General features: G+C 36.5%; 1 protein-coding gene across 3 annotated transcripts in view; it reads right to left on the bottom strand.

Annotated features, from left to right (window-relative positions):
- The window catches only part of AGMO (alkylglycerol monooxygenase), a 190,533-nt gene that overhangs the window by 21,168 nt on the left and 155,166 nt on the right, over positions 1-14,199 (bottom strand). The window contains exon 13 of one of the 3 annotated variants that reach the window (XM_064676108.1): positions 1,804-1,857. The exons of the other annotated variants lie outside the window; for them this stretch is intronic. Coding sequence (XP_064532178.1) covers positions 1,831-1,857 — 27 coding nt within the window. The 3' untranslated portion in view covers positions 1,804-1,830. The remainder of the gene's footprint in view (positions 1-1,803; positions 1,858-14,199) is intronic. 3 annotated transcript variants of the gene reach the window in all.

The raw sequence follows: 14,199 nt of genomic DNA, 5'->3' as shown, positions 1-14,199 counted from the left end.
CCAGCTGCACTATCTAAAAATGTGGTAAATAACTAGGAAAAAGTCAGTCAAGAACTTGGATCATTTTTTTAAGAGATAAACCAAAAAAAGCCCTAGTGACTAAATATTGAACAAACAGTGGCTCCTTGAAACTACTGCTTAGTCTGAGGCCCTAGATTTACATAAAAACTGGTAAATAAGTGAGAAAGAACATTCTATCAGACAGAGCAACAGAGATTTAAAGAATTTTGCATCCCTAGATAAAAAATGAAACTTCAGGGATTTATCAACCTGCAGAAAATATCCATAAGACATCATATTTGGGAAGGAAAATAAGATGATGTTACTTCAAATGCCTATAAAGACAAGTCCTTTATAACAACCACAGATAGAAAACAGGTTTTAAAATAATGCAAACACAGTAACTCTGTAGAAAGTCAGTGAATAATGTGTGATAGCAAGTAAAAAACAACTGTTTTCACCAAAACTGTCATATTTTCGTAAAGCAAAACTTTTCAGAAAAACCTGAAATCTTTTCTGTATGCCCCCTGAAGGAACATAATACTCTAGGCATATTTTGGTTGCAAGTCTAGCTGGTCAAGATATGCCATCAGAGCAGATTAGAGTCTACCCACAGATGCAAGTCATTCCTGAAAGGAGCAGATGCTACCAGAGACACAGAGATAACACTGCTGCACCAGGAAAGAAAGGCTGCTTTGGCAGGAGAGGGGTCAGTATGTTGTGAATCCCCCAGCAGAAGTGTCCAGGAGACAACTACAGCTAGCGATTGGATTATTACTTGGAATTCAAGGAAGTTTTAAGGAACAGAGAGATTCAAACCTTATCTTATACACAGTGCACGAGTGTGAACTAGATAAAACAATGAGGAAATCTCAGAAAGTCAGAACAGTAGGTTTTTAGCAAAAAACAGACCACCTGTTATAGGTATGAAAATAATATCCTAGGTACATCTGTGTGTCTCAGAAGAATAGCCTAAGGAGATAGAAATGGAAGTGAAAACAGGAAAAGAGAGCAAAAAGTAATGATGTCATTTGAATAACAAGAAAATTGAACCTCCAGGAACTGGAGAAATCACATGGAATTACTGAGAGAGCATTATTACAGAAGCTACTTCTGCATGAGGGCAGTGCCTTGGCTGCCTTTCACAGTATCTGGGCATGAAGAACTTCCTGTGGCCAGGTGCAACACCTTCTGTTGCTCTTATCCTGACTGGAAGATCTCAGTTCTTGATCCTACTCCTTTTCTAAAGGTAGCTAGTTATTAATGCTGTTACCGAGTCACATTTTAGTGCCTGGATTGGAGCTTATGGGTTGTGTTTACACCAGGAGCTCTCTGGCAGTAACTGAAGGAAAGCACTACTTGGAAGCAATTGCTGTGAAATTCCTTGTGTTTCCACTGTGTTAAGGAAGAGAGAATTAATCCGGACATAAATATTTGTATCAAATAGAAATGCTAATGTAAGCACACCATTTCATCATACCAAAGGCTCACACTGATGGATGTGGAAGAAATCCTTCTAAAATATTCTGTAGACTTTAAGGACTATGACTAGAATATAAAACAGGAAGGATGAAAAATAAGAAAACCTTCATGCTCTGACAGAAAAACTGAGGACTCTGACATGGAGGTGAGCAGGGCAGACATAGCACACAATAAAGCATATAGCCTCCAAAACAGTAAGAGACAAACTTACTTTAGTATGCATTAGCATGCCAAAACTACTAATCTGGTTTAGTATTATGCTAGATACTCCTTATATTTCTTCTACAGATTTCTACACAGGAAATTAAAGTCTGTACTTACTGTATGGCTGTTACTTAACTGTAACTGTTAGGCTTCTCCTTTAACAAAAGAGTGCTAAAAAATAACAAATCAGTAAGTTACTTGAGACACATGTGGTGAAGGATTGATTTGGAAGCCAAAGATTGTTTCCTATTGATGGGAACAGCCTTTCTTCAAACTAAGCGTTCCTTTTAAATAAACGTCAAATCTATGGAAAGATGAAATACGTAAAAAAACCACAGTAAAGAATATGCACTGTATATAATGGGACAGAGAAGTAGTGAAGGGACAATCCCTCAGAGCATCTTATGTACTAGTGACACAGAAAAAGAGAGGAGGAAAGAAAATTAAGGAAAGGAAGAATCAGTAATAACAGAAAAGAAAAAAATATAAAAAGGAAGGGCACAAGAATGAAAAAAAATATTTGTAATTAGTCATTCTAAAGGTGTGCAACAAAAGGGAAAAAAAAAATCTACAAATACTCCCTTTACATAGTCATGTGCCTTTCCTTGCAACCTCTGCAGGCGAAGAGGCTTGATGGTGTTTCATGAAGTCCAGGTGTATAGAGTGACTACACTGTCATCCAGTGGCAGGCTCTGCCGTCCTTAGTGGTGTCCTGCTGGATGGGGCAAGGGTTATGGCAGCACCCTGTAACGTGAGTATTTCTGCAAGCGCAACAAACTCTTTGGCTGCCATTTCATAAAGCAAAACTCACTTGACAGAAAAAGGGTTAAATTCTATACAGTTGGACAGCTGAGCAGCTGCTTTCATGATTTAAATAAAAATAAGCTGAAATCCTTGCTGTCAGCTCAGTGATATATGACTTGTAATGGGATGTTTCCAACCTTTTCTTCCATATGGTCGCCTATGTTAGGTAATACACACAGTCTACAGTGCAACCAGCTTCCCCGAAAACATCTGGGTCCCATTCCTGCTCTGTTAGCTTCAGTGTTGCCTCCCACAAACACAGATGATTCATAGGACAACATCCCTTTGGTTAAGGATCAAATTAGGACGTTTCATTGATAATTTTATCATGCATCCCAACTGTAGTTATGGGAAAATGGAACTAATTCAAACAAGAATTTTTCCACACATATTTCCACCCTCCTATCTGCAGTTGATAAAGTTAAGATTTCAGAAACAGATTTTAATGACTGCTTAAAAAAAAAAAGAAAAGAAGAAAAAAACTAGCCTATCTCCTGTGAGGAATGCATTTCCGCTTGATTTCATCTTCTCTGTCACCTAGTTTTAGAGTATTTCCCGCTTTAAAAATGTGTTTGCTGACAGGAAAATCATAACATAATACTTATTTCTAGAAGCTGAAATCAAAGCCAATTATTTCTCCTATTGATAAGAGATTAGGATCTGCTTCAAGTAAATTTTTTCATGTTTAAAAAATATAATAGAATAAAGAGGAAATGGACAGTCTGCCCTGGAGCTCATGTGGTGAGTGACACAGGCTGGCTGTTTGGGGTCCTGCTAAGAGAAGATGAAGTTGGCAAATACCGGTTAGTCATTTCTCTAGCATAGGTCCCTCAAATATAATTCAGTAGGCTTTTGCTGGTATGTATTACTTCAGTTTTTGTGGTCATGCTTTTGAACAAGAATGACTGACAATGCCAGAATTTATGCAGCAATTCTCTGATTTGCACAGTTGGTTGCCCACAGCTATTGGTGGTTTTGTGTGAGCGTCTTTAAATCATCATTTCCAACACACTTCAAATTCAACATGAGTTGCTTTGATATGATACACTACCCCATTAGTATTAAAATAACAACAAGTGCAGTATAGCACTTTCTATCTACTCAGTTTTTCAAAATGCTCTTTTTTGCTCCCTCACAATTTTGGTGCGTGGCAGAAAGTGGATTAGGGAGAGAATTTAATCAGTTGTCCATTATTAAATAATAGGATATCAGCTTGCAAATGCGTCTCGAGCATTTGATTCAATCTTAGCTCCATTAATTCAGATAAGTCTAAACAATATAAGGATGCTCAACAAAATATTAAGAACCTGTCAGAACGACTCTGCTTTTTTCTTTAGCACATGTATATTTTGCCTATGTGCTAACACAAAAATTAAAATGCTAACAAAAGGATCAGATTCTTGTCCACTCTCTATCCCAGGTATAAAACAACATAAAGCATAAACCAGCAATATTCCCCCAGGGACAGATGCATACAAACACACTCCTGAGTTGTTTTTCAAGAATTACACAGCTACCTCAGGATAGTGCCAGGCCACTGACATACGCACCTAGACAATCTGCTCACACTGGGTCATGATCCTGCCCGTAAGGAAACAGAACTAGAGCCTAAGGCAGAGTGGATGTAACTAGAGACAGGCCTCCATAACCCCAACCTTTCAAGACTTTCTAAATCACACCAGGGCTGGCAGTGCTGGTCCCAGAGTAGACCAGAGTCAGTGTTAACAAAGACTTACAGCCACCCTACTCTCAGCTGCCAGTTCTGTGATGTGCTCAAAGGATGTGCAGCACACATGGTCACCTGGTGTGCTACCAGGATTTATTGAAAGAAAAAAAATCAGGAGTCACCTTTATTTCAGAAACTCTGTCTGCATTGTTGTGCAAAGATCTGCTGGTGCTTTTGTTTTAAGGACACTTAGAAATTGCTGAACAGCTTAAATTGTGGTCAGCTCTCTGCTACAAAATCTGCCATCTGACACCATAGGATGTTCTAGAATGATTTTAAAAAAAAGGTATATAAAAGGACAGACACAAGGTTAGTTAGAATCATGTTGGTTTTACTACTAATTTATTTAAGTAATTTTTCTCCCATTGAGTCATGATTTTTCTGTCAGTTGAAAAAATGTTCTGTTGACTTATTGGCAAACAAACTCAAATTCAACAGCTTATACTCAGCAGCTCAATAACCTGATATCAAAAGTTATTGACAAGCCAAGCTGGGAGTTGTTTAGCCTGGAGAAGAGAAGGCTTTGGGAAGACTTCCAGTACCTAAAAGGGGCCTGCAAGAGAGCTGGAGAGGGACTTGTTACAAGGGCACATAGAGATAGGACAAGGGGTAATGGCTTTAAATTGAAAGAGGGTAGGTTTATATTATATATAAGGAAGAAATTCTTTACTGTGAGGGTGGTGAGGCACTGGAACAGGTTGCCCAGAGAAATTATGGATGCCCCATCCCTGGAAGGTGCTCAAGAACAGGCTGGATGGGTTTCTGAGTAACCTGGTCTAGTGGAAGGTATCTGTGCTGATGTCAGGGGGCTTGGAACTGCATGATCTTTAGAGGATCTTTAAAGTCCCTTCCAACCTAAACCATTCTATGATTCCGTGATATGTATTAGACCATTTCACTCAAAGAGAGATGATAGAAATGCCTTTCAGAATGAAGTTGAAGTGCAATCGAATTTTTCACGTTGTAAAGATTGTTGTAAGTAGCAGAATTCATGGAAATCCTTTATCTTTCAGTTTTGCAGAAAGGTGTTTACTGTTCTCTCTAACAGGTCATTCACTGCTGAAGACAAAATGTAATTTAAATAGCTTTTCCTGTATTTGATGTTAATTTTTACGCATTCAGGATGTATTTCTCTCTTAGCAAAATGCAACATAGTAAAAAATGAAAATATAATATAAAGGCTAATTTCAGTGTTCATTATCAAATTTTAGCACTGACATAATATCAAAATATGTATTATCTTCCCAGGAAGTGACTTGTGTGGAATGTTGTAATGTACAGAGGAATTCTCCTCAATGAATCTTTCCTTCTGTGCATTATATGTGACTAAACTTCTGTACACTTTATATGGAGAACGAAAGTGGTGGAAGTAGAAAGCAGAGTGATCATGCCATTAATAGTGGAAGCACCAAAAAGAAACCGATCAGCTACCAGAGTACATGAGAAAGCCCTTGGGTAAGGCACACATGCTCATTCCTTTGCTGCTGATGCTTAGAATTGCAAATTCCGCAGAAAGAAGGTGGTTGAACCGGGGCAAAGAGGTTTTGGTTGAGAAATGAGATCACAGAAATAGTACCTCTTCCTTTTTTTTTTATTTATTTCTTACTAATAATTAGATTTGAGAAACTTTGAAAATGTGTAGAGGACAAAGACAATATATGCAAAATACCAGCTACCTGCTGAAAACCAGAGATGCTACACTAAATCACAATATATTTGTTGCCAAAGTCTCAGCTTCCTTAAATGTTCCTCGATGGCTTTATGGTAAGCTTTATGGTGAGCCTCTTGCAATTTCATCTCACTTGTGCTTCCAGAATCTGAGTAAAATAATATTAACCTAAAGTTTCAATAACGTCTGAACTCAGAGTTAAATATTTGATGCCTACATATATTGGTATGGCATTTTTGCCCAGAAATCTAGAAGCATAAAAGGATTAGAGAATGTATTCAGCTCTAAATAGGAAAAAATAATGCCATCATCAAATTTCACATAAGTCTCTATAACATGTTAAAATGGGATTAATTCTAAGCAGGTGTTATACTTAGGTTTTAGTTTTCCTTTCTCAGGATTTTTTCATTTGTTCAGTAATTTTGTCCACACCCCATTTCATCTTTTTGATGCTGTTATTTTTAAGAATCTGACATGACAGAAGCTCGGAAAAAGCCCCTCAGAATGATACAACCGTAAGCAACGAAAGCACAATTATGAACTTTCCTAAGAATGCTTTACATTAGAAAGCGAAGCCAATGGGATTGTGTGTAGAGGACAAGAAAATGCATTCAGGTAACTGAATGTATATGAAATGAAAAATATATGAAGATGATCTACACATAGGGAGGTATCCAAGACATCATATACATAGAACTTTTCTTACAATTTCTAAGACTACTTAACTAAGTATTATCAGTGCTACAACCATGACCTAGCTTGAAAGAAGAAATACTCTCATGCTGCAGAAAGCTTTTCCATAGAGAGAATTATGTATTTGAAGGATATTTGAAAGACTATTTAACTCAAAGAGGAATGATTGGAATGCCTTTCTCAAAAATACACGTACATCTGCAATTCTTTAAAGTTCAGCTAGATTCACATAAGCAGTGGCAAAACTGTAAGCAGATGACAGATGTAAGAAAGTAACCAGAAGGACCAGCAAACTAGAGAAAATTCCATTTGTTAAAATTAGTACGTTCCACTGGGTGAAATCCTGAACTGACTTGTGTCTGTAGTCTCATCCTCTCCTTAATGAGACAGCTCAAAGAGGTAACAGGGGATCAAGAGCAGCAGCTTCTGAACACTATTCTCAGTATCTTGTTATTGTGCACTGAGGTAACCAATTAGGGTGAAGAAATGTGAAGACATTCTTCTAGAAAAATGAGTTCCAGCAACTTTTCTTCATCTGCTTAACAGACACTCTGGTGCAAGAGACCTCAGCAGGAAGAGTTACCTAATCTAAAACTTTCAATTCCTGCCTGAACTGATTATCAGGATATTCCAAGGCCACATCCCCTCAGTTCTATTTCTTAAGATAAAAATCAGTGGCAAAGAGCTATTTAGGGTGATTTTTCTTGTCCCTAATAAAGTTCTCAGACTGGATAAGACTTAAGAATTTCAGAAATAACCATAACTCACTATTAACCTCTGGACTTCCCACCCAGCTCTGAGAAGTAATTCCTGAAATGTTCAGAGCCATACTAATATCGTTCTCAAACAAACTGCTCTCAAATTTATATATGCAGCAAGTTGAAAAGCACTACAGCTCAAGACATGCTGGCCATAGTTCCTTTTCTATGTTCACCAAAGCCTCATTAACAGCATGGAGGTTTTGAAGGTGGCCTTGAGTTGAAATCATTAGCCTGTGATGCAAGAAAAAGTTCACTTATGTTTTGTATTGGTGAAGAACAGAATTTTGAAGGTCCTCTGAAAATCTGTTCTATTAATTCCATCATGAAAGCCTAATTATAGAATAGAATCTTCGATTTCATCTTCCTTTTCTCTCTCGACGTAGATATTTTCTTCCAGAACTCATTCAGCATAGATTATGACAAGCAAGACCCAGAATACAGGAATGATTTTTTTTCCTTATCAGGCTTAACCATAATCACGGTTCTTACTTCAAAGTAAAAACAAAAAAACAAAAAACATTACCATGGAAAGAGTAACATTGATAATACAGCTAAACTATCTACCTAGCATCCAAGTTAATGACACTTGGAAAGAGAATGTGTCTCGAAGCCCAGGAGTTCATAGCACTGCTGGGTGGGGAGACCAGGATGGTTACAGGAGGGAAAAAAGCCTGGAGCGTAGGAGATAATGTATGTCCAGGGAAATATGCAAGATGATCTGCAAGCTTTCTCAAGGGTGGATAAAGGCTTCAACAACAGGAAGGTCAGAAGAAAACAGTTGGCAAATAGATGTGGAATAATATTCTTGAAGAAGAAGAGAAATCTGGGCTTGAACTAAGGCTAGCTTGGGAGTTTTTTTAATCAAGTTACAAGTTAGAAGCATAGTCCTGCCAAAAATACGATGCTTCAGTGATAGGAAGGAAACTTTTAGAATACATAAAGCCACGGAACTACAGATTTCCCTGATGTTTGAGAGAACTTAAAAAATTTAAAGGTTTGGACATAAACAAACAAAACAAAAACCCCAACAAAACCAAACCAAACCAAACCAAACAAACCCTTGTAATGCTCATTTTTACCTTTTCAGTAGCAGAGGTCTAACCTTTGTAGACAAACACCTGAAGCCAAATACACCTTCAGATACTCTTCCTGAGATGTGCAGGCTCCATAAAGAACATATCAAGTTTTAGAAGCACCAAAAAACCCCAGTCTGTAAATACAGGCAAACAGAGGAGTTATCTGCCTAAACTACTTAATAGGAAGCTTAGGCCTGTCTCTCAAAGATGTAGGAGCAAAGGAAATTCTTTCCTACCCTTAAATATTTTCAGTTCTCCTTTGGATCTGAGTACCTGAAAATGCTATTCATTTTAAAGTAAAAATTGGAGGAGACTTCCTATACTTCCTATATGTTCAGAATGAACACTGAAATAGAGAGACAAAGAGTACAGCTTTGTGGCTTGATCACTCTGTTTAGTCCTCAGAATTGAGTTCAATTTCTTCACAGAATTTTGAAAATGTTGACTCAGAAATGAGAGCTTCACCTAAAAGTGCTAGAGTGTAAACATCCACAGAAGGTACTCTGGCCCTCTCATTATCACCGGGGGCCCTAGTTTTAAAAGTATGGGGAAAATCAAACAGCAGAAAAGCATGGTGAACTTTAATCTTCCTTTCAAGTCCCAGACAGACTTAAGAAGAACATTACCCCTACTACCCTTTTGATATGTTTCATGGGTTAAGCCAGTGACCCAGTAGTCAATAAAAAAATAGCTAATCTCACTTCTCTGACTCACCTAAGAAATAGGCAGACTTGATGCTGACCAAATTAGGGGACCTGTAAATCAATTCACTTATGATGATCTTTGATGCATTATTTAGGTAACTGTGCTCTGAACCTTGATCAATTAGTATATTACAGCAGAGTAAGAGAGAAATAACTTGTTTGAGACTTTGCAGTCTGAGCAGCAGAGCTGTATCTCAACTTGTCTGGTATATACTTAGAAGCTGAAATGTCAGTGGCTTAGACCACTTCCCCAGCTGGCTACCTCAGAGTCTTAGGAACAGGTGCCCCTGAAGCATTAAGTGTAGTGGATGACAGAGGGACAAGAGGAGAATTTTGATATGATGCAGAAATCGGACGTAGGTGCATGAAAGGTAGTCAGATGTGTATCTGTGCCTATCCAACTTTGAAAATATTTCTAGTGATAGTCTATACATGAGTGAATTTGAATACCCTTAGACATCTGACAAAATTATCTTGTTGAAAGACAGTACATTAAGTTATCTTCTTTTAAGTGAAAAGCAGAACCAGTCATTTAGAAAGTAGTGCTGCTAATACAGATTGCTCCAGCATCCAAAACTTAGCATACATGCATGCTCCTCTGGCTGGAAGTTAAGTTGATTTATTTCAAACATATTTTGGTGAAAACTGTCCAGGATGCAAAGTCACAAAAATCCTCATGCTTTATTAAGCATACGAACATATTGAAAATAAATTTTAAAAAAATAATGAACAAACATATTATGGAAAGAAAATATTTCAATCAACTTTGAGTTGGTTGAGTTTTGCAAACAATTCAAAAGTTGTATGTTTTAACAAGTCTAAGACTGGATGAAGAGTGACTATTAAATTTTAAATGTTCTTAATTGCCCTGGAGTAATTATGAGATAGGTCGCGTATCTTATTTTTAAATACAAAATGTATTGTAGAAGGGTATATTTTGCACTAATATTAAAACTAATGCAAACTGTCTGACTGCAACATGGTGGAATTTGGCTCAGAATTTAAAAAAGAAACTCTTTCCATAAGACACAGTAAAGAATATCATATTTAAATAAATTTAAGATGTTTTCAGTCTATTCTATTTTACTCAAGATGACATTTTTCCTCTAAAACAGCATTAAAAGAGTTACATTTAAATAAGTTTAAGATGTTATTCAGTCCATTCTTTTTTTCCTTAAAAAAATATAATTCATATGTCAATGAAGACAATTCAAACGTTTCTCAAAGTTCCCATCCACAAGAATAATGAAAATACCATTCCTATATAACCTATCAAAAGAGAGGAAAACTACTCACTTTCTAACATGACGGATGGATAAAATTTCCTTTAAAAATAAAATTAAAAGGAGGAAGGAATATGATAGCTTCACAGGTTTTGCTGACCACTAATAAATGTCAAATCACATACAATTCATGCTTTTTTAATCAGCCATTTTCAGGTACATAGCAGAATGACTCAGCATAGTGACACCTTTACTATTAAAAAAAAAACCACAAGAAAACTGTCATTAGCACCCTCCTCCTCACTCTTGCCCATGTAATATTTTTCTAAAGCTTCATTCTTAGTAGCTAATCATGGTTTGAGATCACAGTATATTTTGTTCCTCTGCATAGAGTGAAAATGTAATTATCAATCCCTGTTTCATATCTCCTGGCAAGGGTAAAAAAAACACACAAGCAAAAAAAAATCGAACAATAGCAACCACCAAAAAAAAACCTCACCAAAAAAATACACTCCAAAATAACACAAAACTGATGAGGTTAAATAAGACCAAGATGAGATTTTCTGAGATAAAGGATGTTCTTCTTATTATGTCAGTCATCTTAAGTGTGATGTTCACATACCTTAAGGTAATATCACAATACCTTTAGACTACAGTAATAAAGTACAGTTTAGAGCACAGGGGTGCTTTCTATGGAGAGAGAGAAACATAAAGAAAAGGAAAAGATTTCTAAAGTTCCACGGTTAAGTCTGGTTCTACTGAAAGCAGATATCTGAACCTGCAGAGAACCCAGTCATCCACCATAGCTGCTAGCCTCAGCCACATGGACTAAACAGGACACCGACACCATCTCCAGCTCATACACCATCATCTCTTTTTTAAACACTTAGTATATCCAGGAATCATCCCTAGTCATCTAATGCACACAATGATTTTGTCCTTTATTCTCCATTTGCTTGCGAGGTACACTTGGTATGCAGCAGTTTCACCTCCTGATGCACAACACAGTCTGAGATAACGCAAATCTGCGAAAGTCCCCAAGAGTTTTTTACATTTAGCATAAACAGAATTTGCAATATTTATTTCTTCTTAAACCTCTCAATTAGGAGAAAAGTTGTTCCCATAAAGCAGTAAGAAACTGTGATGGAGCACTGGACTATGGAATGATGCTTGGCAGTGTCTCGCCTTAAGGTTCAGAAAAAAATATTTTTCAAGCAGAAAAACTAAGGAATCTTTTTAGTCATTTGAGTCTAAAACCTACAGAACTGTTTGAAAATGTGCATGTGTACATGCCTTTTATTTATTAATTTGGGGAGTGGGAGGGGAACACAAAAAACAACTGATTATTCCTATTTCACCTTGAAAATGGAGTCAAGCTAGAGAGAAATTTTAAGTCTATGATGGTTGCACACTGCTCTAAACAGTATAGGCAAGGGAGTTCTCCTAATACCATGCTAATAAAGTGATTTAGGTGTTCTATCAGTTCTGTTTGACTTGACAGCACTGTAATTCAGTGACTAGGGACAATCCTGGTGATTCCGAATAACTGTTGATGCAGAATGAGCATGTACAGCTGCTCTGAGACTTATACAGGAGACTTGGTTTGAATGCATTAAAATGCAGAAATTCTTGCTACAGAAGAAATGAAAGGGGTTTCTGAGGGAAGTTAGAGTGTCTGTAGCTCGTAATTTGAGAAAGAGTTTGCTTGCCCCACTTTCAGATTAAGGGAGGATTTATAGGCATCTTTGTAAACCTGAATGAACAAGGAAATTCAAAGGATTATATTAAAAAAATCACCATCCCAGCAGAGGTATGGAACCTTCTGCTGCACTGCTAGAACTCAAGTCATTTGGAAATAGTTTGATAGACTGAATGATATATTAGAAAGAAACATGGATTTATTTCATGCTCCTGCAGTGCTGAAACAGCGAATGGTTTTGTTAAGTAGGTGATTTTTCTACTTTAAAAGCCCAGTTTCATACCAAAAAAGGACCCATTTATGAACTCTGTTATACAGTCACAGACTCATTTCCTGTCTTTATATTTCCAGTTTGCTTTCAAAGTTATTCCCTTCTGCAATTTGCCTTTTAAAGGAATAAACTGCTATTGAAATTGTGGGGGCAGAAAAAAAAAATCACATTTCCTCCAATGCACTTGTGAATTTCATTATATGTAAAAAGCAGTTTTTAGTTGCAGAAGCCAATATTGCTTAGAGGAAGTTGAGTGGAGGGGCAGCTGGAGGTGAATGGCTGGTCTATACTTTCTGTGACCTGTCAAGCTGAAGCACATGCCTGTATAGGCCCCTGACAACAGAGTGAACCTAAAAAAGGTGGGAAATTCTGCTGGTATCAAGGGAAAAGCCTTGGAGGATTAGCTGAAAACAGTTACAACAAATTGCAAAAGTAGTTTGAGTTCAGTTTATTTCTTGTTGTGTTGCAAAGTGTGTCAAGTTCCCTAAACCCCATACCTTTAATTTCCTTTTTCTTTCCCTGAAAATGAGCATCAATAGGGATGTGAGTAAAGAGAAACAAAGTGGGAGGAACTGTGATTTTTTTTAAAGGTTGAAAACTGAATCTAGATACTAAGGAAAAAAAAAAAGAGGAAGGAAAAAACCCTCCTCTCCCACTCCAAACAAAAATCACCCTTTTTGCAGAGTGCTAAATCTAAAAATATTAATTTTTAAAAATAGTCCACTGGTAAAAAAACTACTTCTAAAGTATCTGATATTAAATTAACTTATATCAGAAAGCAAAATTATAGCATCTGGCTTTTCCACTAGTTCTGCCATGTTTTTGACTGAATGAAGAACATGATACTTTATAATTAGCAACATTGTCTTTTATTCCATTTGAAATAGGAAAATTAGAGTAGCATACCTTTCTGGTTTTTTAATTCAGTGTGTTTTATAATTAACCTTTTTCTTTCTTTTTTCTGGATATTTCAATAATTACTACCATAGGACCATTTGCCAACTTTTCCATTCTCTTTCTCCATTTTGTTTTTTTTCTCTGTGTGACAAAAGGAAACCCTAAAATACCTTGATAATCTTCAATTTGCAAAGGTTTCATCCTATCTCACAGATGAAATTTCACCATGGGACAATTTCTGAGGCACTTAATTGTAAACAAAAACTAAAGTAGACATAGCTGAAAGAGTAAAAATGAATCCATTGTTTCCTCTGTATCATTCTCTCTCTGTGGATAGTTCTACCTGCTTTAATAATACAGATTCTTCTGCAGTTAAGCTATCTTTCTATGGCCTTCAAAGCCATTTTTTAAATGCTTCATAATATATAACATTAAAATGATGTTCTCAAAAATATATCTAAATAGGAACTCATTTCTGAAAATTTTGGATTTGAAATGCGTAACATTTTCATAAATTAATTTAAATATTGCTTTCAGAGCAACTATAGAAACAAGGAGAGAAGAGATTGTGGTGGTTTGAAAAAGGCTTCCCTTAATAATAGATCTGTTTTCACAATTTATTTATATTTACAGCAGAGATAGTTACACTGTGACAAATTTAATCCACAGATACTCATTCAGTAAATAATATTTGTGGAATAATTGGACCAGTCATACTTTGATTGATTATAGCTGGGGTAATGCTCAACTGTACACCTGCATATTATGTGAAAATTTTTTCCACTTGGAATAAATGCTCAGGTGCTGAGAAAACTGATGGGATGAAACAAAGGCTACTCCTTGTAAGCATCTGCATTTTGAAAAAATTTAGGCTTGTTTTATTAATTAGGATGAAATAGTCATAAGACACGGGAATTTCCATGGGTAAGCCAGCTCAATCACTTGTTTGTTGACATATGCCCAGAGTAGTAGAACTGAGTTCAGGGAATT

The sequence above is a fragment of the Pseudopipra pipra genome, chromosome 1, assembly GCF_036250125.1.
Source record: "Pseudopipra pipra isolate bDixPip1 chromosome 1, bDixPip1.hap1, whole genome shotgun sequence".
In the NCBI taxonomy this organism is placed as follows: domain Eukaryota; kingdom Metazoa; phylum Chordata; class Aves; order Passeriformes; family Pipridae; genus Pseudopipra; species Pseudopipra pipra.
This window is presented reverse-complemented; position numbering and strand designations above follow the sequence as displayed.